The following is a 24,682-nucleotide window of genomic DNA, read 5'->3' on the forward strand; positions in this document are numbered from 1 at the left end:
ATGCAATGTAACTATGGTGTAAAAAAAAATCATTCAGCCTCCTTTCAGACCTTCTGCCACCTTGTAGGGGGCTTGTGATGAGGCAGCTGGGAGCATGGTGGGCTCTGTGGGCTGGGAACAGCCAGCATGGCTTACCAACTGCTGATCCAGCCCACTGCTTCACAGCTGTGAACCCCACCTACTCTCTCTCCATATAGCAGTGTCCATGCAACCACCACCCTCCTGGCTCTTCTCATCTCTGCAACCACACTGGTCGAGCTTCAATTTACTGCTAACAGGTCTGTAAGATCCTATTCAGAAAGATTAGCAGGGGAAAACAAACAAACAAAAAAAAATAACCAAAACCAAACAGATCTCATGGTAGCTTAACACATGCAGCAAGAGCTCAAGGTTCAATTCAGTTTCTGAGCACAAGCTGGAAAAGAGAGCTGAGCGCTGGACTCCTCTGGAAACCAGCCACCAGATTTGCCCTCTTGCTAGAGCTGGTGCTTTGAACATACATTAAGTGGCTATCAGATGTCCCCAGCAGTCCCCCCCAATCAAGCTGCAAGCAGGGATAATTGCTAATGAATGTTCCCTACACTTTGTTTTCAAAGTCTCCCATCACCAGCTCATCACCACCAGATATAGCAGCAGGGCTGCCCAGCCTCCCCGTTCCACAGCCCACAGCAAAAGAGCAAAGGAGGGGATGAGCCAGCTGGGAGCCAGCAGAGACACGAACCCACCTTCACTGATATTTGAGGGGAAAAAAAAATACCCGGCTAATATTTATTTCCCCACAGCAGTGTGTTTAAAGTAAGTATTTTCTTCCCTGATTTGGGTAATGCAGGGACTATGCAGACTTGCCTAGCATCTCTGGTAATAATGAGGGCTCAGGATCCTGAGCTCATCCTGATTCCATCTCGGCAGTGGGAAAAAACCCAAAACATGGAGGAGGGCTGTCCCGAGTCCCTCTCCTTTTTCACCCCTCCACAGTAAGCTGTATTTGCTTGAACCCAGGTGCTGTGAACTGAAGGCAGGGGAATTGGAAGAGCTGAAGGAAAACGAGCCAAGGGGGAGCCAACCCATCAGTAATGAGATGAGCTCTGCTCCAGTGCATCCGAGGAAGGAACAAAGGCATCGCGTGCAATGGAGCAGTGGCTCTGCACAGCACAAAGCCAAAACGCTCCCCGGCAGCTTCGTTAGTGACCTTTCAAGAGCATCTTTCACTCTCATTAAGGTCTCCAGACACAAAAGCAGACAAGCAAACACGGCGCGAGGGACCGAATGCTCACACTGGGTGGGAACAGCCCCAGCGTTTCATTGCTGGCTGCTGACAGCGCCCCTGCCACGCCACCAGAGCTCTCCTCTGCTCTTTGTGCTCACCAAACATGGCAGCACACGGCCCCAGCACCCATTTGAGTTCCCCAGAGCGTGGCAGAGAACTGCACGCTGGAACCTGTAGTCCTTGGGCGGGTGGCCACCATCCTCTCCATCTTACAGCTGCCATGGGGGTGGCCTTGGGGCACTGGCATCGACGGTGAGGAGGTGGGCGAGATGTTTTGCAAGGTTCATCATGGAAAGGGGTTGAGTAATTTTCCTGGCGTGGCTCCTGGGCAAACAACAGGGGAAAGAAACGGAGCTCGCTCTGCCAGGCAGAGCTGGGCCAGGACACCAGCTCAAGCCTTCATTTCCCTACTGCTCTCAAAGAGCTTTGAAATAAAAGAGGAAGCAGCTCTGGAAAGCAACACTGTCTGGAAAGAATAAAAGCAAGTGGAGCCCATGTGTTGGCAAGAGCTCACTGTAAAACACATTCAAAGGGGAAAAAAAAAATCATCTTGGTGGAGACAGCGTCACCTCCGAAAGAGCAGGGCTGCTGTAACCCGCAGTGGCCGTAAATCAGCTCTTCCCAGAAGGCAAAACCACACACTGGGCTCTTCCCTGGGTGTTAGGAGAAGCCTCTTGGCCACGCACAAGGGAGAGGAGCGGGATGTGAGGCACCCCTGGGAGCAGCTTCCTTCACCCCCTCTTCTTGGTGACTTGTGGGAAAGGTGGAGCCACTCTTCTTTCACACCTCATAAGTTTCATAGCTGTCAGACTAAAGTAACAGGTAATTAACTACTAAACGGCCATTTTCTCCTCCTCTCCTGAGGGAAATTGCTCACTATCCAGCAAGAAAATGTTTCTTCAGTGGTTTGCAAAGGGGAAAAAGAAAGTTGGGAGGTTCTGGTAAGCAATGGGAGTACCGCAGCCAAAGAGAGGCGTTCACAGCAATGCCTCCAACACAGGCACAAGGAAGCAAGAGATATGGAGCCCTTAAATATGAGAGAGATGATGCTTATCTAGCTGTGGGAACTGCAAACTCCCTGAGTCCAGTTTGGGCACCACCAGCATTAACCTTGGCTTCACAGATACCTTGCCTGGGTACAGCTGCAGGCCAAACTGACCCAGATCTTAAAGGTACAAGGTATCTGATATCAAACTGAGGGGAAAAAAAAACCACACCCTTCTTGCAATGTGGAGGACCAGCATTAAAGAACCTGCAAGAACAATCTGCCCCAGCAGTGTCCATCCTTGTTGCTGTTCCAAGGAAAGTGGTATTAAAGCATCATTTCCTTTTTCTGTTGTCCTCCACCGCCTCTTCACAGGATGGTGTAAAAATCACTTTGGGGGATTATCTAGCCAATCTTCCAACCCAGCCTTCACCCTAAGTGCTCCAGGACATGTTTGCTCGAAGGTGACACCCCAGTGGCAACAAGAGCCAGAGCCAGGAGATCCAGGTTTGCTGCTTGCTCTCTCATCTCCTGACGCAGACCTCTGGCTTGGGAAAGAGCTTGCAGAGTACCAAGCACTTCACTCTGAGCTTTCATCTCCCTCATGACATGGTCTTGCATCAAACTTTCAACTCTGAACACATTTTCAAGCATCACCTTTTAAGGATCCATTCTCTCTGCTTTAGCACAAGCCAGCCAGGCATTTGGCTTGTGAGAAATGTAACATTTTTCTAAACAGAAAGCCCAAAGCACATCCAACTCTCTAGAAACACCAAATTTTCTAGCCTGAGGCAGATACATCCAGTACTGCATCCTTGTGAACACACACCCAAAGAACTCCACAAGCTGCCCTCAGCCACCGAAGAACTCATGGATGCAGAGAAACCACTCTGCAGAGGCTGGGTTAGAAAAGTGATGTGTCCCAACCTTCAATTCCAACCAACAGAACAGGCAAAAAAAGGAGGAAAAAAAAAAAAAAAGGCAGGATTGCAAAGAAACACAAACAAAAGCCAGCAGCCAAACTTTTGTTTGAAAGCCTGTCAAGTCTAGACTGCAACGTGTGAGGAAGGAACGGCTCAGCTCAAAACCACAGCTGCTAATGGTTATGGATTTGGCAATCAAAATGTCTTTGTTAAAAAAAAAAAAAAAAAAGGAAAAAAAAAAGGAAAAAAAAAAAAGAAAAAGTTAACTGCCTTACTATTGAGGTTACAAACCACAGCCTTGATGCATTGTTGCAGTCAACATCCTCCCTGCTGTTTCTGAGAGCTTACATCTGCTGCTGGCAGATCATGTGTTGGCAGAGGCTCCCTGAGCCAGGATGTGCAGGGAGTTCTGCTTGCCTGCCTTCCTTTCCCCTTATTCCCCCAACGATTCCTGTCAGGACTCCCTGGCGCTGCCCCTTATGTGCTTAGCTGGTGTGCAACCAGATCCAGGCACAGCAGGCTGGAATGGCCACAGGATCCTTCCCCCAGCTGGTTGGATCCATCAAGTGGGTGTTCTCAGCAGGATTCGTCAGTGGGATCCATCCGGTGGGTGTTCTCAACAGGATCCTTCCCCAGGCTGGTTGGATCCACCCAGTGGGTGTTCTTTGCCTCCCTCCCCGCCTTGAGCCTGGCTCTCATCGTGTTCCTCCACCACAAGCTGTTCTTTGATTCAAAGGGCAGGGGAAGCAATTAAAACATAATAAGTAATAACAGGACTTTGAAATGTAGATTTAAAATTCAAACTTGTGCTGGCACACTCCCATTTTAAGATGCTGAGCAGCCTGCTGGGGTTCCAAGCTGCGGGGAGACCTGGAGCAGTGCTGGCACACACTGCATCCCCTGCTTGCCCTGAACCAGCAGCACAGGACTTACAGCCACCAACACCCTTCTGCGGCCAAATCCCAGCCTGGGAAAACACCTGCCCATGGGAAAACCCACAAGCAGCTTGAGAAGAGCTTGAGATGTTTTTGGAGTGCCTGATGATCTGGGCAAACTTGGGAAAATATTGGGTGGTATAGCAGTCTCAACTGAAAGAGACATTTCCATCCTCTGGTGCCAAGGGATGGCAGCAGCAGGGATTACCTGCACTGCACTGCGGCCCCACCACCCAGCCTATGCTGCCAGCCAAAAGAAGTTAAGGAGGAACCAAGAGGCAACGGGAGGAGGGGGGAAACCAGGGCACCTGCTTCTGCTCAAACAGCTCAGAGCATCTGCGCCTTGCTAGATACAGCCAGACACCTTCAATCAGCTTCAGAAAGTCCTTTCATGAATCCAAGTTGCAAAGCAAATGGCAAAAGGGCACAGCCAAGCACTGCAGGGGACAGAGATCAGCTGAACTCTGAAAGAAACCTAACTTTGGGGAACACAGCCCTGCACAGACAACACATCCGTGTTCCTGCCCCAGTTACCTGGGTAGCTGCCTCTCCCCATGCTGACCTTGGCTGCTGCTGCCTGAGGAGGTGTGACACTGGTGGCCAGATCCAGCTCTTGATTCAATCCCACCAACCTGATGGGATTTCTCATGGCCCAAAATGCAGCAGAACCAGGACACACACCTGAGCGACTGGTCTGCTGGGGGTTATGAAATCCGTGACACAACAATGAAAGCTTAAGCAAGTGTAGTCCTTGGGCACTCGTATCTTTACCACAGTGGTTATATTTTGTAACTGCCAGCTTCCCCATCATTTGGGGTCACCATTCAAAGGGTGGTCATGGCTCAACCTGATAGAGCTACAGCTGGATGGTGAGGGTGTGGGGAGCCTGAGCAGCAGCCGGGCTCACGGTCAATTTTATCCAACCCTTAGTTTCAAGACGAAAGAAAAAACAAACACCAAGAAGGCAGCAAGTACCAGTGACCACATCTGAGCAGAGAAAAAAAAAAATCCCACATCACTGACTAGTTTGCTGAAATGGTAGCAGAGGCTAAGTCCACAGTCATCATTAATTAAGTCATATGCTTCAGCCTTGGCTTCATTTTTTCCCCAGGGTCTAGGAAACCAGAAGAGAGGGCAAGCTAGCCTCTATCATTCGATTTCTTTGGCATGTTAATGCATTCCTAAATTAATCATCATCAAGCGACAATCTCTCCTTCATCTTAACAGACTGAGCAGTGGCCTCAGTAAACCTGCTGGCTTATGCAAGGCAGCTGGAGCCTCAGAAGAGCCTCTGATGAAAACCAAAGCACTTCACAGAAGGAAAAACTCCCCCATCTCTTGCCGTCTTTAATCCAAACCAGCTGCACGCCTGCCCCCGCTCTGCTCCCACAACCCTGAGCCAGGGGGGCTTCCTGCGGCGAGAAACCCAGTAATGAGATGCATCACCCGCAGGTCCCCACGAGCCAGACTAATGCCTAATACCACTTGATCTGGCACCAGGCTGCACACGAAAGACAAATTCAGCTAAGGAGAATTCAGGGACCTGTAAAGTTCAGAGGCCTTTCATCAGCTGCAATCATTAACAGCTACCAAGATGGGTGCAGAAGGAAGTATACCTGATCTATCCTTCAAACCCCTGCTAAAATCCATTCACTGAGAGAGTGAGGGGCAATAACCAAGCCTCATGAATGAGAGGGCAAATATCCTGCTGCAGGGGGGTGAGCCAAGGTGCCAGGACAGCCACAGCACTGCACAAACTGAGTATTTGTCTTGCTCAGGGCTGGTGCTGGGAAACCTTTACTATGGGGAGAAGGTCGTCATAAAAAGTCTTTACCTATTTACACTGTTCTTCCAAGCTGATGTCTGTTTGTGTTTCTCCCTCTCATTAACATCTGTCTCAATAAAATACTACCAGTGGGCTATTGTTCCTTTATTTGGAGATAACCTAAACAGACACTTTCTGGAGGCTAAATATAGAAAATTTCTACCCTTCTTCTTCACTCCTGTTGGAGAATTTAAAGCAAGCCTTGTATGCTTGGCACCCAGGCGCCGGGGGTTTTTGGTTTTGTTTTTGTTTTTGCTGTTATTTTCACTGGGGAGGAGAGAGAAGGGCAAGAGATTAAATGCAACTTTCCAGAGAAGGAGAGAAGAAGCCCATTTAAATGATAGCTGCAATCTTGTGGCACAAAAATAGCTGAGACCTGTTCCCTTGTGCAGATTTAGGACACTAAGTGATCACCTAGAAATTAAAAATAAACACTTTACCCTCGTCAAATATAATTACCCAATATTTCACCCCAAGATAATAGTCACATCTAGATACCAGTGTGTTTGTGCACATTTGCATTCAAACCAAGCCCCAAACACACCTATCAGCTGCTAAAACAGCAGCAGAGGAAATGTTCTTTTTCCAGTTAAAGTAACAGTCCCTTGGATCAAAGTCATCAGCGAAATGAACACGGACTTCAGAGCACATTAAATGGGCACAAATGTAAATAGTTGCCTGCTTGCTTTAGACCCTTGCCAAGCCCTGCCTGCAGCAGCCCATGTTTCCCCAGCGAGCGCTGCTGAAGTCACCAACACCTCCCACAGGAAAAGAAAGGCAGCTCCTTGCTCTGCTCAAGGTGTGGGTGACGTCAGCCCTGGAGCAAGAAAAAGCAGTCATCAACACTTAGATCTCAACAGGGGGGGGGAAAAAAAGTTTCCAGGTCACCTTGAGCGCAATAAAGAGATCATTCTGGTCTTGACCAAGGCTTTTTGGGTGGCTGCCCCCAAGAGAAGGAAATGAGCCCAGAACATGCTCCAAGGAAGTGTGAGATGTGCAAAGCTCAACTGGAAATACTGAGATTTAGTACCCACAGGGAGGGAGCTCTGGGCACCAGCCAACCACCCACTCTCACCAGCAGGGCTGAGTTCAGAAAGCAGCTTCTGCTTCAGTCCTCTGCAAACAAAGTGGGTGACACTCCATACCTACCTGATCATAACATCTGCTGCTAGAGCAGCTTCTGTCCAAAGATGACAGCTTTGAGAAGCTAAATTCAGTGTAAAGAACCCCTGATAGAGAAGCACTGCTATATTTTCCATGTGGGAAAGAGACCCAGAGGAGTGGATTTAACTAGTTCATGCAATACTGGGATTAAGGCAATGTCATCTGACGTGAAGTTGATTTTTATCACAAGGACATCACTGCTCTGCTTTTCCTCTACTCTCTGCCAGCTACTGGATGCAAGATCCTCTTCTGTCACCACTTCTCACACAGCCCTGAAGATCTGAAAACCACTTCAGCAACATCAATGAGTCTTCAAACACCACAAGGCAGGGCAGGGCTGCAAGCCTGACCTCTCAAAAGGGGTGATGCAAGGCCAGGCTTATGTGTCCTGTAATAATGTGGTAACCAACCAGAACCCAACAACGATGCAAACTCTCAGGGTGGGGACTTGGTCTGCATCTTCTGGTGCAGCATCCAGTGAAATGGGGAATCGTTGCTTCAGTTTGGTTTGTGAGCATGAACATTAAAAAAGAAAAAAAATTAAAAGAGGGTAAGGGTAGAAAAATACCATCAAGGTTCCACTAATATCTCCATTAGCAACTTGAGAGAGGAGACAAACAGCAAGGAAATTATATCAGTAGACAGGGAGAACATGACAGCATGAAAAGGACTGAGAAATACTTGGAAAGTGGCAGGAGGGACAGGCCAGCCCCCCTTGCCTAGGGGAAGGAACAGTCAAAACAAACTTGCACAGCTGGCGAAAATGGCAGGGCCACCATCAAAAGGCAATGAGCAAAACAGGGAAGGATTTCACCTGCAGGTGGTGGGTACAACCAGCAAATGTGGTGTGCTGTGCCCTCCACTTGTGAAGTGCTTTCTTCCACAAGATGCAGAAGCTTAAACTAAGAATCAGTGAGGAGGAGAGGTGTGAGTCAAAGCACAGTGCCTAGAAAGAGCTCAGCAGTGGCTTCATCTCCAAGAGGTCTCTGCTGCTGCACCACATTACCTTACTTGCTAAGATACTGCAGATCTTCAGGAAAATATTCAATGTTTTTTGTATGCCCTAAGTGGTGAAAACACATCAGCTTGCTTTCCCACTTGTCCTGAAGCGAGAAGGAGTCTTTGTATACCCAGAAATGGCTGGGTTGCACTGCTGACAAGGGGCTTTGGAGCTGGTTGCTGAAGAACCTGAATCATCAGAGTGAGAACAGGGATTCCCAGCTCCCAGGGAGATCCAACTCAGATTTGTGAGCTGGCACTGCACACTGTTCCATCTTGCTGGCACTCACGATTAAATTAATCTCTGCTTGCTTCAGATGCCCTCGCTGCTCCTGACAGCCCCTTAAACCATACATGTCCTCCTGAAACAGCTTCAGAAGGATGCTCAGAGCTTTGATTTCAGCCTTAGGGAAATGAATGCTGCATTAAGCAAGCCTGGTGAAAAAGACTGACAAAACCACTGTAAAAACATATCAGACTGGGAATTCTAAATAATTTCCAATATGGAAGCAGCAAAAAAACAGTGAAATGTTAGCCAGGAAGTGCCATTGCATGGTGGCACTGAGAGGTGAATCTCTCACCTACAGGTCTGACAGCACCACTCCTGGAATACCCTACTTCTCCCCCAGTGCCTCTGCAGCCCAGTGGTGTCAGCACCCCAGGAGGAACTTACAGAGAGCAAAGCTATCTGTGAGGCTCCTCGACAGGAAAATTTAAATCTGGTTATCCACAGCTCCATTTCCAGCTTGTAAGAAGCTGTCGCAGCTATTTTAGCAATGCCTGAAGAATATACCCACAAAGGAAGAAAAGGAATTGTTGGAAGAGGCCAGTACATGTCTTCCCCACCATGTTATAGAGAGCAGAAGAAGGAGAAAAATCTCTATTTAAGGCCAAAGTGCAATTCGGTGGAGGCTACAGACAAAAAACCCTACCCTGGCCCCAGCGTCCTTGCATCTTCTCTCTCCCATGCAAGGCCAAACACTCCTGCAGATTTCTTTGTATTCCAGTCCCAAAGCTCCCTCTGCTGCTCACAATCCAACCTCTGCCCATTCTGCTTGTGACTAAGAAAGAGACACAACCTCATCAGGTTAGTCACACATGGTTTTATCCCTAGGGAAATCCACACTGGCTATTCCCAATGCCCCTCTCCTCCATCTGCCCAAAACTGCATTCCAAAAGGAATTGCTCTTTGGATTTCCCAGAGAACAAAGTGAATCTGATTGGCCTGTAGTGTCCAGGATCATCCTTCCTTCCCTTTTAAAAAATGAACATTTGTACAGTCATTAGGGTCCTCTTCTAACCTCCGTAAGCTTCCACAGGTAAAAGTAGCCTCACAAAGACATCTGCCAACACCTTCAGGACACCTCGATGCACACCGTCAGCACCCATGGACTTGTCTTAAAAGACTCCTGATTCAACCTCCCTTCATTCCAGGTAGTTGCTCCTCTCCTTGGACCCTGCCTGTAGGCATGAGATGTTTGGGAGATCTTGCTGGTGAAGCCTGCGGTGAAGATGATCTCAGTAACTTAACCTTACCTTTGTCCTTGCTCATCTCAATCCCCTGCCCCATTCAGAAAAAGGCCACTTCAATGGTTCTTGACTCCCTTGAGTCTTGATTCACTGCAATCTCTAGCTGTCCCTCCTTTCCTATATTTAGAGGGTTTGGAAGTCCACTCTGCAGGGTCTCCTGTCCATCCATCCTGGTGGGAGTGCGCTCAACTCCTCTCACAGCTCCTTCTCCAGGTGACTCAGTGCCCCAGCCAGAGTGCCACTGTCACCAGTGAGGTCACTGTGACCTCCGGCTCCAGGAGGAAGCACCAGGCAGTCCCAGCAGCTACAGATACAGACGGTTCTGTGTGGGAGGCTACCATCTCATACACCATGGTGGTTGATCCCACTGGCACCACAGGGCCAGGGATAACATCTTCTGGTACATCACCACCACTGCTGCAGAGCATTCCATGTTTCTAGGCTGTCCTGAGTTTCCATCCCCCTTCACATCTGCTGCCACACAAATCCCAGCAATAATTGCAAAGTCCCTGCTGGCTGTGTGTAGGGAGTTGTTTGCTGTGCTCCAAAAGTAGCCAGACACGTACTTGTCCCCTGCTAGTCCAGAGTCCTCTCCAAGGGAGGAAGATCCGCATAGCTATGCCCAGAGGAAGCAAAAAACTGCTGCCTGGTGGGGCAAATCTTGGAGCATTTTTTTCTGTTAGGAGTCCACAAAGGTTCAAAAGAAACAATCAGCACTTTAGAAGCCACATCAAGGGAAGATGTAAGCTCCCAAGTTTGCCAAATGAGGATGAAAACTGGAAAAGCAAAATTAATGCACTGTAGGTTCCCATCTTCCACAGCACAGCCACAGCATCCTGGTGCACATCCATCCATGCAGCAAGGGACTGAACAACTTCACAGTATGGGAGAAACTGGTTGCAAACAAACCACCTCACTAGAGAGGCCAGAGACGACTTTACTGTATATTAGTTGACTGCTCCTTCCCACCACTGCTGCAATGCACGACCTTGGTGCATCGAAGAAAATAAAAGAAAGCCACATAAGCCCACGTGGTAGTCACGTTAGCTCACCTAAGCCTAAAATCTCCATTCAGTGTCTTCTCTAGAGCATCTCATGGAGGCAAGTTAATTTGAATAATTCATTTTAATTGAAAATTCTGCTAGGTAGAGCAAGCTCACAAAGGTTTATTTGCTGTACTCACCTGCTCGTTAAATTGCTCTTGTGATAAACAGTCGGTCACATCCACACAGCCAAGGAGGCAGCCTGAGGGATAATCACTTGGAAATTCCACATCTGCATCAAAAGAAATATCTCTTCAGGGAGCCCACATCCCCAGACACACAGCTGGGGTCTTCTAACCCCCAGCTGTCCTCCCCTCCCACCATGCACTTCTACTTTTTGAGGCACAAGAACATACAGCAAGTGCCCCTGCCCATGCAGGGGTGTTGGAACCAGATGATCGTCCAACTCAAACCATTCTATGAAGTTTAGCACCCAGTTGTTCTTTTTCCATCTAGGATCTTTACTGTGACAGTAAGGCTGGGAGCTTTAGTTACGTGTCCAACTTGCCCTGCTTAGCTCCTGACCAAGGAGCACAGAGTGCAGCTCTGGTTAGGAAGCAAGCAATCCTGCTGCGTGGCATTTAAAGCCAGGTGACATGCAGAAACACCATGCAAAGCATGTGGCACCTTCCTCCCCAGATGAGAGAAAAACATCTTCCTGAGGACCTGCAGCTATTCAGTCCCCCTTTCTGCAAGGTCAGAATACACAAGCAGCCCTCAACATGGCTGCAAACATACTGAAGCACAAGCCACTCCACACACACACAAGCACCCACTTGACAGCTTGTTGCTTGAGCCAAGAATAAAATTAAGTCCTTTGCTGCCAAAAGCTATCAGAGAAGTCAGGTGCAAATCCATGGTGTTTGTGGTTGGAGTATGTGACCAACTAGAGTTCAAGTCTGGCAGCATGCTCATTCAGCTGATGAAATGCAGAAAGGATGAAGAGAATTTCAGGAACAGAAGGTTAAAAGGCAAAGCAGTAATAACAGCTCAGCAGAGAGGGCTTTCTGACACTGCTCATTACGTGGCTCAGTGTACCAAATAATACAGAGATCCAAGGAGCTAAGTTCACCTTTCCGGAGCAACATTCTGTAGGTGGTCTCCAGTTCAGAGATTTCCTGAGGGGAGGGTCTTTTAGCAGTAGCTGCAATCCATAACCGCCCTCTATGAGATGTGTACCAGGTCCTACCCTCCACCCTAGAGAAAAAAAGGGGAATTTAGGACTTAAAATTTCAGCAGAAATCACACAGACAGATTTTTTCAATTGAACGTTTCATGGTGCCATTCCTGACTGTTTGAACTCAAGCAACAACTCAGCACTACAGAGAAAAGCTGAGAAGGGCAAGAAATAATGCCACGAGCAGAGCATGTTCTCACAGCAACAGCAGAAAAGGACATCGCTCCCTGGCAATGTACAGCAGCATGCTGGAGAGGTTTATAGACCAACCTGCTCACACAATTCCCTCACAAGCTCAGAAAGTTGCACACAGCAAGCTGAGGGAGCAATAACAGACCAGGCAGCCCCAGGAAGCAGTCATGAGCTGCACCTCCTGGGGATCCCAGCAGGGGTACCAGGCACCTGAGCTGCAGTGGTGCTGGAGCAGCTGCCAGCATTCCCTGACACCCAGATGCAGAGGCACATAAAGGTTTACAGCATCAATAACTGGGGGAGTAAAAAAAGCCTTGCTCTCTCAAATGAAAAATTCTGTAAAGGAAAGGAAAAAAAGGCTCAAGAGGACTCTTTGCTCTGTATTGGTGGTAGGAAAGGTGAATTAACATACCAAGAATGGTAGGTTGAAGAGAGCTTTTCTTAATCTGACCTAGCACAGAGGGGGAAGGTGGTGGCAAGGGATGTGTGTGAGGTTGTGTTTTTTAAATTAAAGCCTGGTGTCACTATTGGCTGCTTTCTGATGAACAAACCCAGAAGAACACACTTCACATTTTCAGCTTGTTTACCCTTCAAATTTCAGAAAGGTTCACTCCAACCATTGTCCAGAAATCTCAGCCTCTATTTAAATTTACCCACTGTGAAAAAATTTGTACTCTCCAGGTTAGATTTTCTCATGAAAAATGGATTCACCAGCTTCTCACACCATCAGTACAGTGTGTGAGGAATCAGGGCTACCAAATCTGGTACCTGGAGCTATCAGTCACTGAACAACACAAACAAGACCACAGAGATTCCCTGAGGAGCACCACCTCCCATCTCACCTATGAAGCAAGAACTAACCAGGATACATCACAAGTCAGGCCTCTCCTGTACCTTTTGATTCCTCTGATGAGCAAGGAAGCCCAAGGCTGGTGCATGCTGAGGCACCAACCATCATCAGAGATCTCCTGCAGCTCTCGATCCTGAATCCGCAACCGGTTCCGTTCTGATCCAGACTCCCTTCCAGTCTCCATGGGATGGGGGGCTTTCCGCTGGGGCAGCAAACCAGTTTGGTCCACCCACTTCAGGGTGTCCAAAAGAAAGAAGGAAAAGGTTAGCACCTCTCTAGGAACAACGTGTATCAAGGGCAAATCAGATGGGAAGTTCTCCTTCATTTAAGGGCGCTGGGATGACTCTGCCTTCCTCACAAGGTATCAATCTCCAAACTGGGAACTGTCTAGCTTCCAAATGCTTGGCATACACCAAGACCACGAAAGAAGTGGAATTAAGAGGGTAGGGATTTTGCCCTTTGGAAACTGGAAATCAGGCAGAAAAGGCTTCATAGAGAGCTGAAAGGTGACATGACCTTAGGCTGACTCTCAGGAATTCTTTCAAGGTCGTGAAGAGAAGGTAGGAGACTAAAACCCAGCTAAAGCAAACTCCCCAAGAGCAAGGAACAGGGCAGGACACTGGCAATCCTTCTCTGCCTCCAACTAGGATGAGGATCCCTGGGACATGGGGAAGGAGGAAGGTACTACAGACATTCTAGAATTCACAGTAGTTTAGCTCAGTTCTCCCAGAGTCAGCCATTGCTCTGGAGTAAGCCATTCAATCCCTACTAACCAAAGGAGCAGGCTGAAAAAGACGAGGATTCACTAAAACACCAGAATTCAGAATTGTCTTTGTCTCTGAGCTCCCAGCTGGCTGGCTCAGCGTGCCACAATTAATGGCTTTGATGGTCTCATCCAGTCTGCAAACACAAAGAAGAGGCATGAAAATACTGTGTTTCCCCTTGACAACACCTCCCTTCTTCCCACACAAACATTTCTAACCCAAAGCGTGTTCTACCACCTCCCGTAGCTAAGCAATTCAGTTGTTGATCTCTCATTTGAACAGTCACTCATCTCCATCACAGAAACTCATCCTGGTTTGAACTCCAGATGAACTCCTGCTTCCATTGAGACAGGCCTTCTGAAACATCTCTTTCCAGGGCAACTTTACCTTGAACAGACTACTGCCAGCTACCAAAATCCTGTGCAAGATTCACAGAGTTGGGCTTTGGAGAGCTGTGCTGAACAAGATGGCATGCTGCAAGCCAGAAAGACACTCAAGGGAGAAAAGGCTGTAAAACTGCTCCCTAGTATTGGAGGGGTCCTTCAAGGGAACAGCTTGCTCAGCTTTCCTTACACTTGCTCTTCCATGAACTCATCCAGACCCATCTCCATACGGATCTTTCCCCCCCAGCACCTAGGCACAGCTGCCAGTCCTCTTCTCACTCACTTGCTGTGGTACTCAGCCATGCTGCTGTCTTCTTCCAGGATCTGCCTGCCAGCAAAGTCGATGGTAATTTTTTTGGCAAGGCGAGAGGCGTGCCGCAGCTCCTGCAGCTCCTGCTCTCTCTTCTGGAGGGCTTCCCTCTCCTGCTTGGAGAGCCACTGGTTGGAATCAGTGGCAAAGTAATCTGATTCATCATCAATGACCTGGGTTCGACACACACTGGGGAGAAACAACCACAACATCAAGAAGATGAGCACAGCAGGGCAGTCAGAGTGCTGCCTGCCCCAAACTTGTCCTCCCACAGGCTCTTCTCTGCTCTCTCCAGAGAGCTGGACCATCAGGGACACAAAGCAAGGACGACCAAATGGGACCCATTCAAGGGGTTCACTCTTGTTCCACCAAAAGTGAAGGTATCTGTAGCTGCAGCCCAGGTCTTAGAATTAATTCTCTAATTAATTTCCGTTAAAGGCAGCTAAACCTGCCATTAGGAACAATTTCTTTCCCAAAGGCATCGTCAGGCCTTGGCACAGGCTGCCCAGGGCAGTGGTGGAGTCCTCATCCCTCAAGGGGTTTTTAAATCCCTTTTAAGCCAGGTAGTTGTGGTGCTGAGGAATGTGTGTTAAAGCTGGCCCTGGCAGTGATGGGTTAATGGTTGGACTTGATGATCTAAAAAGGCTTTTTCCAACCAAAACAACTCTGATTCTATATAATTTATGTTATTTCACGATAGTCTCACAGCCAGTATCTTACCTGGTCCTGTCAAATTCCAACAACTTGTCTTTGTGTTTCACAGCCATCTCCAGGCCTGCTTTGAGCATAGCTTCTTGTCGAGGCAGTAAGTCTTTGCTTATGGCATCCAAATTCCCTGAACTTTCAGCACCTGAGAAAGTAAACAAGTCACAGCTCAGCAGTCAGTTGTCTCGAGCCCAGTCTGTGTGGCTGGCTGCAGTGATGCCCCCTACAACAAATGTCATTCAAGAAATTAAAGGGAGAACCTTGACCCAAGGTTCCAAACCTTTCTGAACCAGGTACAAGGGTTAACTTTCCCTCTAGCCCCTCCAAAGTGGAAGCAGTATTCAAATGCTACAGTGACAACATCTAGGTAGTGTTTAGAGAGAAGGTTTTGGCCTTTGACTCTCCTTCACCTTTCCCTAACAATTTGGGCAGTCCAAATCCCACCCATCACTATCCATAGGCCTTGAGTCCCCTTCTACAATTCCCCCTGGTGGTGTCACCTCCACAAGTAGACTCTTGGTCAAAGCAGATCCCTGACAGCTGCAGGCTGCATACAGAGCAAGCCTTGCCTCTGACAAATAAAACCCTCCCCCAACACACCTCAGGAAGTCTTTCAGAGCAGCTATTGTTAGAGGGGGAAAAACCTACTCCCAACAACCAGCTCTTCCCTCTTACCATTGCTGGCAGGGGTCCAAAACCCAACCAGACAAAAAAAGAACAATAAATTAAAAAAAAAGAAGAAAAGGTTTGCATCAAAGCCAGAACAGAACAAACCAGTGTATTTCACAGCAGACATCATGCATGCTGACACCTTCCTTTTAGGAAAACAAACCAGCCTGTATTTCCCTCTTGCTGATGCACTTTTTTTTTGCTCCCAAGACAAATAGCTGATGAGGTTTCAGCTTTCACTGACACAGACAATGCACTGAGGGAAACTCAGCAAGAGACAGAAGGGAAGGCTGATAAAATGAGTAAGAAAAGAGGATCCTGAAGCACATCAGGATCTCCACGGGAAGATTTTAAGCAGATTGATTCTGTGATCAGCTGTTACTCACAAGGACTTGCAGCATCTCTTGCCATCTCAGCAGCCCTAAAGAGAAGCTGACACTGAGTGCCAGTGTAAATATTTCCCCAATTCTTTAGCAAAGTGTATTTTTCAACCAACACTGTGACCTTGGCTATATTTCAACTAAACTCAGACAAACATCCCCATAGTGTACAGGTCTTTGCTGGAAGACTAAGTATCATTTCCTCTTGCTTTCCTTGGCCCTGTTTCTATTTTTAGCTCCCAAGATGTGTTAGACAAGAGTCATTAGAAAATATTAACCACCACCTCTCTAGACCCAGCAAATCAGATAGCAGCACTTCATCTTCTGCAGCACACATTCCACACGAGACTTACTCTAATTTTCAAGGACTGCAACAATGATGCAGTTCATGTGATTGATTCAGGAAAGGCTAATGAGCAGCCTTGGGGCTTCTGGGTAAGGACATTCTACACTGCCATTTGACACTCCCAGTTATCACCTTGGCTCAAGTCCAGAAATGCTGCCAAGTGCTTGCTGAGAGGACATAAGGAGCTTGGCTTCCCAACCAGCCTTTTAACACCCACCACAAACATGGGGCAGCAATGAGGGCAAGTTCTGAGCTTCACAAAGTGTCCTGGCCATTTATACCTCAGAGAAACATTCAGGTGTCAGCTCCCAAGAAAGAATTACCCTTAAACTTTGCCAGCAATTCTTTACAATTTGAATGATTGGACCAAGACAACCTACACACACTCATTCCTCCACAGTGAGGCAGAGAAGGGCTTCTGCTGTTGCATATCTGATTGGGTTTGTTATATTACAGGTATGTAATTGCTCCTCACCTGCCATGAGCTTTTTCAGCAACTTCTGGCTCTTGTTGGAGTCCCGTTGGAGAATGTCCTGCTCCTCTTTAGTGCACACCTAAGGAAAAAAAAAGAAAAAAAAAAGAAAATGGAGACTCAGGAAGGCTTGACCAGCTTCAGAGACTTGGACCACAGCTCAGGGTAAGGTGTTTAAAATGGCTAAGACAGTTCACAGCTCCTTCCCTTCTGTGTTATTTACTTGGGAGAATCCTGAAAGCTGTCTTTCCTGGAGGCAATCCATAAGAATGTACAGCCTGGTATTTCTTGGTTCTATGGGTGGGCATGCTGCTAAGTGAGCTCAAAGGATGAGAAACACACACAGAACCTGCCTGAGCAGATGAACAATACTTAACACAGAGGCGTTCTCTCTTGGTTGGTCACTTGGGAGTTAAAACTGATCTTTGGCCCTGGCCCCATCTCATGTCTTTTCCAAGGCCTCCAGGGATGTACCTTGGATGGGGCTGAAGCCTTGCACGTTTTGGACACTACAGCTGTGCACAGGACAGCCACGGAAGACTGCCAGAAAGCCCCCAAACCATGTAAATTATGACAGAAACCTCTCTGCTGTCTGATGCAGCATAACACAAAAGCAATATAAAATGACTTAAAAGCCTAGGAGACAGCACAGAGTCTCTCTAGCACAGCTTTAGAGCCTGGAGCTCTTTGCTAGAGGAACTTTGGTCCGAGAGGCTAATTCAGCCCCACACCACCCTAAAGCCTGAGCAAACCATGTCAGGTACAGCAAATAAAAAACACCTTATCACTAACCAGAACCCCACAGAACAAGCAGGGCCCAGAGCCCTCCTGCTCGCAGACGATGCGCCCACAAACCAAGCAGTTGTTGATGAGTTTGTGCTTCTGGCCCAGGCACTCGCAGGGGTGACGCCCTGGGATGAGCACAGCCAGCTTGTCTTGCCCCTCCTTGGTATACAAGCTGACATATTTGGGCTTCTTCTTTGAGGAATTGCCACTACTGCTGACTCCACTGCTGTTTTCCTGTGCCTGAGAAACAAACCAAAAAGAACAAACCAAACAAATAAATAAACAAGCTGTTCACACTGCAATACTGGCAGCAAAGAGAAAGCACTGACCCTTGGACAGGGTCAGACAAGTGTTACGCTGCCTAGCTGGAAAGCAACCTGGACCAGACCCCAGATTCAACAGAAAGACAAGCTTAGGACTGCCAAAAAAAGGTCCAAGGAATCTAAACAAAGCAAGGGCATACGGATGTTGCAGATCCACTTGATGTTTGCTGCCCCTGTAAGCTAAAACCACTTGGTTCCAGCTGGCAGGCATAGTGTCAGTGCTCTGCACCTGCAATGTCCATCATGGGTATTTAACAGCTTTCAGACAGCACCTCAGCTATGCCCAGATTTATTTTCAGGGTCTCTCTAGGTTACAGCACCCCCCTGTTTGTAATGATGAAGTCCTGTCCCCAGAGACAGAGTTGCTGGAAGCAGCAGGACCTCTTCATTCACAGCCAAGCCACCACCCAGCACTTCTTCTGTTTTCCACCCAGGATGAGGTTTTCCAGGCACTGCATGTTCAAGTCTTTAGCTGTAATGCAATGTCTTCTCCTCGTTTCATGACTTTGCATCAGTGATCTGTGATTCAGCTCTCTGAGTTTCAGTCAGGGACTGCACTGGGCTGGGAACTGAGCTTCAGGTCAGGCTTAAGTAGAGAAACCTCAGTCAGAAACAAAGCAAGATGTGTAGATGGTGGCTGCACTATTATTCTAGTAGTGGAAACATAGAACCTCAGACTGATTTGGATTGGGAAGGACCTTAAAGCTCATCCAGCTCCAATCCCCTGCAATGGGCTGGGATACTAGATCAGGCTGTTCCAAGCCCCATCCAACCTGGCCTTCAACACTGCCAGGGATGGGATAGCCACAGCTTCCCTGGACAACCTGGGCCAGGGCCTTACTGCCCTTACAAAGAATTTCTTACTAATGTCTAACCTAAGCCTCCCCTCTTTCAGACTCAAACCATTCTCTCTTGTCCTGTCACTCCAGGCTCTTGTCCAAAGTCCCTCGCCAGCTTTCCTGTAGCCCCTTCAGGCACTGGAAGGTGCTCTAAGGTCTCCCTGGAGCTTTCTCTTCTCCAGGCTGAGAAGGAACAGAAATTCTCACTTTTCTCCCCTTAGATCTTACACCTTGATCAAAGGGTTCCTCCTCCCAGCCAACATCTCCAGTAGGTACCAGCTAAGAAGTTAATTGCAGGAATTAATTACAGCACAGAAATCACTCTAGGGGAACAGAACAAAGCCAACTGCTACCATTCCTCTGGCAATGCTCAAAACCAGGCACTCTGAGGGGCGAGCACAGCAAACTGCAGGCACAAACCCAGCTCACAGGACGAGATGAGACTTGTGTAAGCCAGAAATTGCACACTAGGCATGACCTAGAAGGACTCACAGTTATTACCCTCATCCATTTCAGCAGCAGCACTCCAATGTAAATGGATTCTCTGGCCTTTAGCTGTTTTATCTATGACACACTTGAAAATCCTCTTGCAGCTCAAGCACAGCTTTTCTTCCCCTCTCCTCTCCATAGCCTCTCTCGACAACAGGAAGAGGATTTCTCAGGAACCCTTTTCCAGAAAGCCTGTCTGCACTCACCACAGAACAGCAACTCACTTCTTCTGCCTGCTGCATGCTTGAGGATCAATTCCATGCCCTGACCCACACCTCAGCTGGTGCTGCTGCAGGGTCCACTTCCTCCCACCCTACTTTTCTTGGTGACAGCGTCATGCTGTAGTATTAGGACACCTCCTGACTCTTTTTACCTGCACTGCTCTCCATACAAGCAGCCTGCTGCTTTCACAAGAAGTGGACTCAGTGTCTGCAGTACCCTCAGTTCCAGGCCCTTGACTTGACTGTCACTGCCAGATCCAAACACTACTATCATGAGGAAAAAAAAAGCCAATATCAGATAAAGTGTTCCTGGGCAGCAAACTCTGGCAGAGTTTCCTCAGTTTGGTGGCTTTTTTTTGTTTGTTTTTGTTTTTAATTAAGTTAGAAGGTAACTATAAGGACGTGGAACATTACTGCCCATTTTTAAGCCTCCTGTTCAAAAAATGTGTTTTGGGTTTTTTTAATCTTATAAATGCTTTTACAAACACAGCAGCCTCCCTGCTGTAAAGATTTTGATTTAAAAACATAAATTTAGTTTCTTCAACTTACTCAGGCCAAGCCCTGACTCTCAGGATTTGGGTGTTGCTCAGTCAGGGTTATACCAAGATAAATCTTGGCATTTACTTATAAGAGATGCAATGTTTTCAGTGCTTATGGCATGAAGGACTCCCAGCCAAAACCCACTGCATCAGAACAGACCTCCAGAAACTCCAGCCTGAGAATTACTCCAGCCTGAGTAATTTAAACATTTACTAACGAAGATGTTTGTATTTGATACTCTGAATGTGGGGAATGGTTCTGCTGAATGGAAAGCAAATCTGCTGCAAAAAGGTAAAAACTGTTCCAGAGGAAGGCAACTGCTGCTTGCTGCATGGCTTTGTGCTGCCTGGAACTAGCAGGAGTTCTTTGGTATCAGTGTTTCTGTACTTATTTTGCAGTTTCCTTCATTGAAGCTCAAATTGATTAAGAACAGTGCAAAAAAAATTGTCCACAAAAATCAAGCATCTCAGTCTCAAAACAAAAGGTGCAGCAGTGGAGCTGAGCAGGAGAGGGAAACTTCCAAACCAGAGCTGCTGCTGCAGCTGCATGGAAAGGTGCTTGCTACAGCTAATTCCTCTTTCTGGCACTCCAGACCTCCTCTGAAGCAGTCTGAATTATTTCAGCTGCCAATTAAAGCTTCATGCAGGGTGAACAGGGAGTTTTAAACACAGCAAGCAGGAATGTTCTATCCAAATGCTGGCTTCATTAATTCATCAGCCATCACACGTCTGCCTCAAAGAAGTTCTTCTTACTACCCATTGTCCATTCTCACCCAGGATTCTCAGGGTAGGGAACAAAATCCATTTTGGCAGAGATGTTTATTTGTTTCCCTTTCCATTGCAGACACAAACTGCAAAATCTTCCTCTCCACCCCCAGATTATTTGCCATGGAATAGTGAAAGATTCCCATATCCACACAGGGTGCAAGCATGGTCTGTTCACAGCCATGGTTGGATCTGGACAGCAGAGGCAGGAGAAGAGCCCCTCCTCTTGTCATAATTTGAGTAAGAGGAGCTAAAGCAGGAGGAGCTTTCAGACTCTGAGAGGGGTGGGACACAGAGGGGTCTGTTCCCTCCCATCCCTGCCCATAATCTGTAAGGTCAGGCAGACCCAACCCCTCCTCTCTTTCACCTGCCCTTCCCCGAGCTGCTGTTCCCCTGCGCTCCTCTACCCCCAGCTGCCACTTCTCTTCAGAATCCACATCCATCTGGTGCTGGAAGAGCCCTGGAGCCCTCTCCTGAGCCAGCCCTACCACAAGGGGCCCTCAAGCACCAGCACCGAGATCAGGTTGTGTATCTAGAGATTTGTATCTCTTTGTATTTTTGTTCTTTATCCCGTATGTTATTGCTCTTCCCCTGTTCTAGCAATTCTCTTTCCTTTATTTATTTATGTATTTATTTCCACCTTTAAGTCTCTCATCTTTATTACCGTTTTATCTTCCCTTTGGGAGAGTGAAGGAGGGGGTAATAGAGAATAATTCTGTCCTCTGGTTTTTGGTCTGCCCAAGCTGCTAAACTGTGACACCTCTTGTTGCAACTGGGTGACCACACAACTCAGTGCCTCCTGGGTGGCTGCTATCCCAACCACTGCTGAAGCAGCTCCTCATGTTGTCACTTGAAGCTGCCATGCTGCATGCCAGTGAGTGAAGAAAAACACCCAGACACCTATGGCACAGCAGCTGTGCCATGTGGAAGAGGAGATGGGGCTTGCAGGGGGAGACAAGGATTTGTTTGACCCAGTGAGGCAACTGGGAAATACCATGCAGCTTCATGGGCACAATCCCCCTCATCCCAACCCAGACAACAAAGGGTTCATATTTCTGCAAGCCTATTTCCACTCTTTCACACACTTGCTGGTGTCCCACCCAGCTGTGGGTGACACCCCAGGGCAGACCTGCTCACCTTAGCCAGGTCCAGGGGGGTTTTCACTTCCTCCACGTGTGCACTTGGCTCCGGGCATGCAGGAGTCTCCTGCTTGTTCCGGCCTTTCCGCTTCCCCTTCCTCATTTGGTCTCCAGCCCGAGAAGCTTCTGAAGGCTCTGGAAGAGTTTGTGAAAACAAAGAGAGGGTGGGTAGTGATGAGCAAGAGGGGGATGTCCCTGAACTCTTACTCAGAGAACACGAAGGAGCTTTGCACTATAACAACAGACAGAAACAGGAGCAGTCAGAGGCACTTATGGCAGTAACTGCTGAGTCAACATGGTTGGAGAATTCAGTTCCTTTTCTCCCCTTTCCACTCACCATCTTTTTTATGATATGCTGGCAAAGCCTCAGATCCCAGCTGAGAGGATTTCTGCCACCTGGCCAGCAGTTCCTCTACGAAGCCACTCTTCTTCCCATCAGTCCCCTGAAGAAGGTCAATCATGTACTCCCGGATCTCCTCCTCATTTCTTATTGACAAGATGTACCTGCGAGGGGATGGCAGGGAGAAAAATGAGCAAGGGGGCTTCTGTTCTGAGGAAACCATCAGTCTAATTGCAAACTAATTGCAATTTATCTCTCCTCTTCAGATCAGGGTTCTGTAGAGACCACTCTGTGAGAAATGGGTTTATGAGTCAAATGTTGAGACGTAGGCTTTGGGAAATCTTTGTGACACTTTGAGAAAGACACTTTGGGAAATATCTCATGGCTGTTTCACTGAAGAAAAAACAACCTTAAAAGTAAAGTATCTCTCTCCCTCAGTTTTAGCAGAGAGTGACAACCCCCTGACTCTACTGCCAAACCATAAAAAAACTCATCCTGAAACTCCAGGTCCCACAGAGTCACACAAAAATCACAGAATCCCAGACTGGTTTGGACTGGGAGGCCCCTCTGCCATGGGCTGGGACACCTCCCACTAAATCCGAGCCCCATCCCACCTGGCCTTCAACACTTCCAAGGATGGGGCAACCACAGCTTCTCGGGGCAACCACAGCTTTTCTGGGCAACCTGGGCCAGTATCTCTTCACCCTCACAGGAAAGGATTTCCTCCTTATGCCTAACCCAGATCTCCCCTCTTTCAGTTTAAAGACATTCACCCTCATCCCATCCCTCCAGACCCTTGTCCCAAGTCCCTCCCCAGCTTTCCTGTAGCCCCTTCAGGCACTGGAAGGTGCTCTAAGGTCTCCCCAGAGTCTTCTCATCTCCCGGCTGAACAACCCCAACTCTTTAAACCTGCCTCAAATGCTACAGCCCTCAGATCATCTTGGTGGCCTTCTCTGGACTTGCTCCAAGCCCTTCCTGTGGTGGGGTCTCCAGAACTAAAATCACAGAATCATCATGGTTGGTAATGACCTTCAAGATCATCAAGTCCTGTGAGCATTAAATCATTTCCCAAAGTGCCATATCTACCCATTTTTTTTTAATACCCCCAGGGACAGTAACTCCACCACCTACCAGGACAGTTACTCCAATGCTTCACCACTCTTTCAGTGAAGAAATTTTTCTTAATACTCAATCTGAGTTCACCATTAGCAAATTCGCAGACTACACTGATTTGGGGGGGGTGGGAGTGGGAGTGTGGATCAGCTGGAAGGCAGGAGGGCTCTGCAGAGAGACCTGGACAGACTGGAGAGTTGGTTTGTTTCCAATGGGATGAGGTTCAACACAACAACCCCATGGGGAGCTCCAGGCTGGGCACAGAGTGGCAGAAAGGGACCTGGGAGTCTGGATTGGCAGGAAGCTGAACAGGAGCCAGCAGTGTGCCCAGGTGGCCAAGAAGGCCAATGGCATCCTGGCCTGGCTCAGGAACAGTGTGGCCAGCAGGTCCAGGGAAGGGATTCTGCCCCTGTGCTCAGCCCTGGGGAGGCCACAGCTTGAGTCCTGTGTCCAGTTCTGGGCCCCTCAGCTCAGGAAGGAGATTGAGATGCTGGAGCAGGTCCAGAGAAGAGCAAGGAGGCTGTGAAGGGATCCAGCAGAATTCCTGTGAGGAAGGGCTGAGGGAGCTGGGGGTGTTGAGGCTGGAGAAGAGGAGGCTCAGGGGAGACCTCATCACTCTCTCCAACTCCCTGAAAGGAGGTTGAAGCCAGGTGATCTGAATCTCCCTTGGCACAACTTGAACCCATTTTGTCACGTCTTAAGGAGACCTGGACACAGTGTTCCATAAACCATTCCACTCCAACCATAAATCAAGCAGCTCCCGCTTAGACAATAAAAGAGAGCAGGGTGCCCTTTCTCAACCATGCACAGGGACCCCACGCATCTTCCTGCCACCCCTTGTCCCCTCACGGGGCACCCACCCCAAGGACAACGCCAGGGACCCAAGCGGACCTCAAGAGTAGCTCAGAAACCTCCGCTTTCCCCCCGTGTTGGGCCTGAGGGCACTCAGAGGCGAGGCAAGGCTATCGGGCCCCGGCGGAGGGGACGGCCCCGAACGGAGCCCGGCCCGGCCCCCACCGCGACCCCGGCCGCCGCAGTGCCCCCGTCCCCACGTTCACCTCACAACCTCCTCGCTCACGTCCAGCCCGAAGTCTCCGCGCAGGTGCTGGACGCACCAGGCCAGGAGCGAGCTGGACGCCGCCATCTTCCGGCCGGGGGAAGAGAAACGGCGATGCACCGCCCAGGACTCTCCCTCCCTCCCGGGTACGC

The 24,682-nt window shown here is 48.4% G+C and overlaps 1 protein-coding gene across 3 annotated transcripts in view; it reads right to left on the bottom strand.

The window, feature by feature from the left end:
• TRIP4 (thyroid hormone receptor interactor 4) overlaps positions 1 to 24,682 on the bottom strand; it is a 33,153-nt gene extending 8,471 nt beyond the window's left edge. The window contains exons 1-11 of one of the 3 annotated variants that reach the window (XM_030457409.1): positions 24,532 to 24,678; positions 22,358 to 22,524; positions 22,019 to 22,155; positions 17,775 to 17,945; positions 16,923 to 17,001; positions 15,068 to 15,197; positions 14,321 to 14,536; positions 13,664 to 13,790; positions 12,935 to 13,122; positions 11,744 to 11,868; positions 10,812 to 10,903 (exon numbers count right to left, since the gene is read on the bottom strand). In XM_030457409.1, coding sequence (XP_030313269.1) covers positions 10,812 to 10,903; positions 11,744 to 11,868; positions 12,935 to 13,122; positions 13,664 to 13,790; positions 14,321 to 14,536; positions 15,068 to 15,197; positions 16,923 to 17,001; positions 17,775 to 17,945; positions 22,019 to 22,155; positions 22,358 to 22,524; positions 24,532 to 24,617 — 1,518 coding nt within the window. In that variant the 5' untranslated portion in view covers positions 24,618 to 24,678. Of the gene's footprint in view, positions 1 to 10,811; positions 10,904 to 11,743; positions 11,869 to 12,934; positions 13,123 to 13,663; positions 13,791 to 14,320; positions 14,537 to 15,067; positions 15,198 to 16,922; positions 17,002 to 17,711; positions 17,946 to 22,018; positions 22,156 to 22,357; positions 22,525 to 24,531 lie in introns of all 3 variants that reach the window. The other 2 variants (XM_008493928.2, XM_030457410.1) reach the window with 2 other exon arrangements.

This window comes from Calypte anna, chromosome 10 (genome assembly GCF_003957555.1).
Source record: "Calypte anna isolate BGI_N300 chromosome 10, bCalAnn1_v1.p, whole genome shotgun sequence".
Taxonomy (NCBI): domain Eukaryota; kingdom Metazoa; phylum Chordata; class Aves; order Apodiformes; family Trochilidae; genus Calypte; species Calypte anna.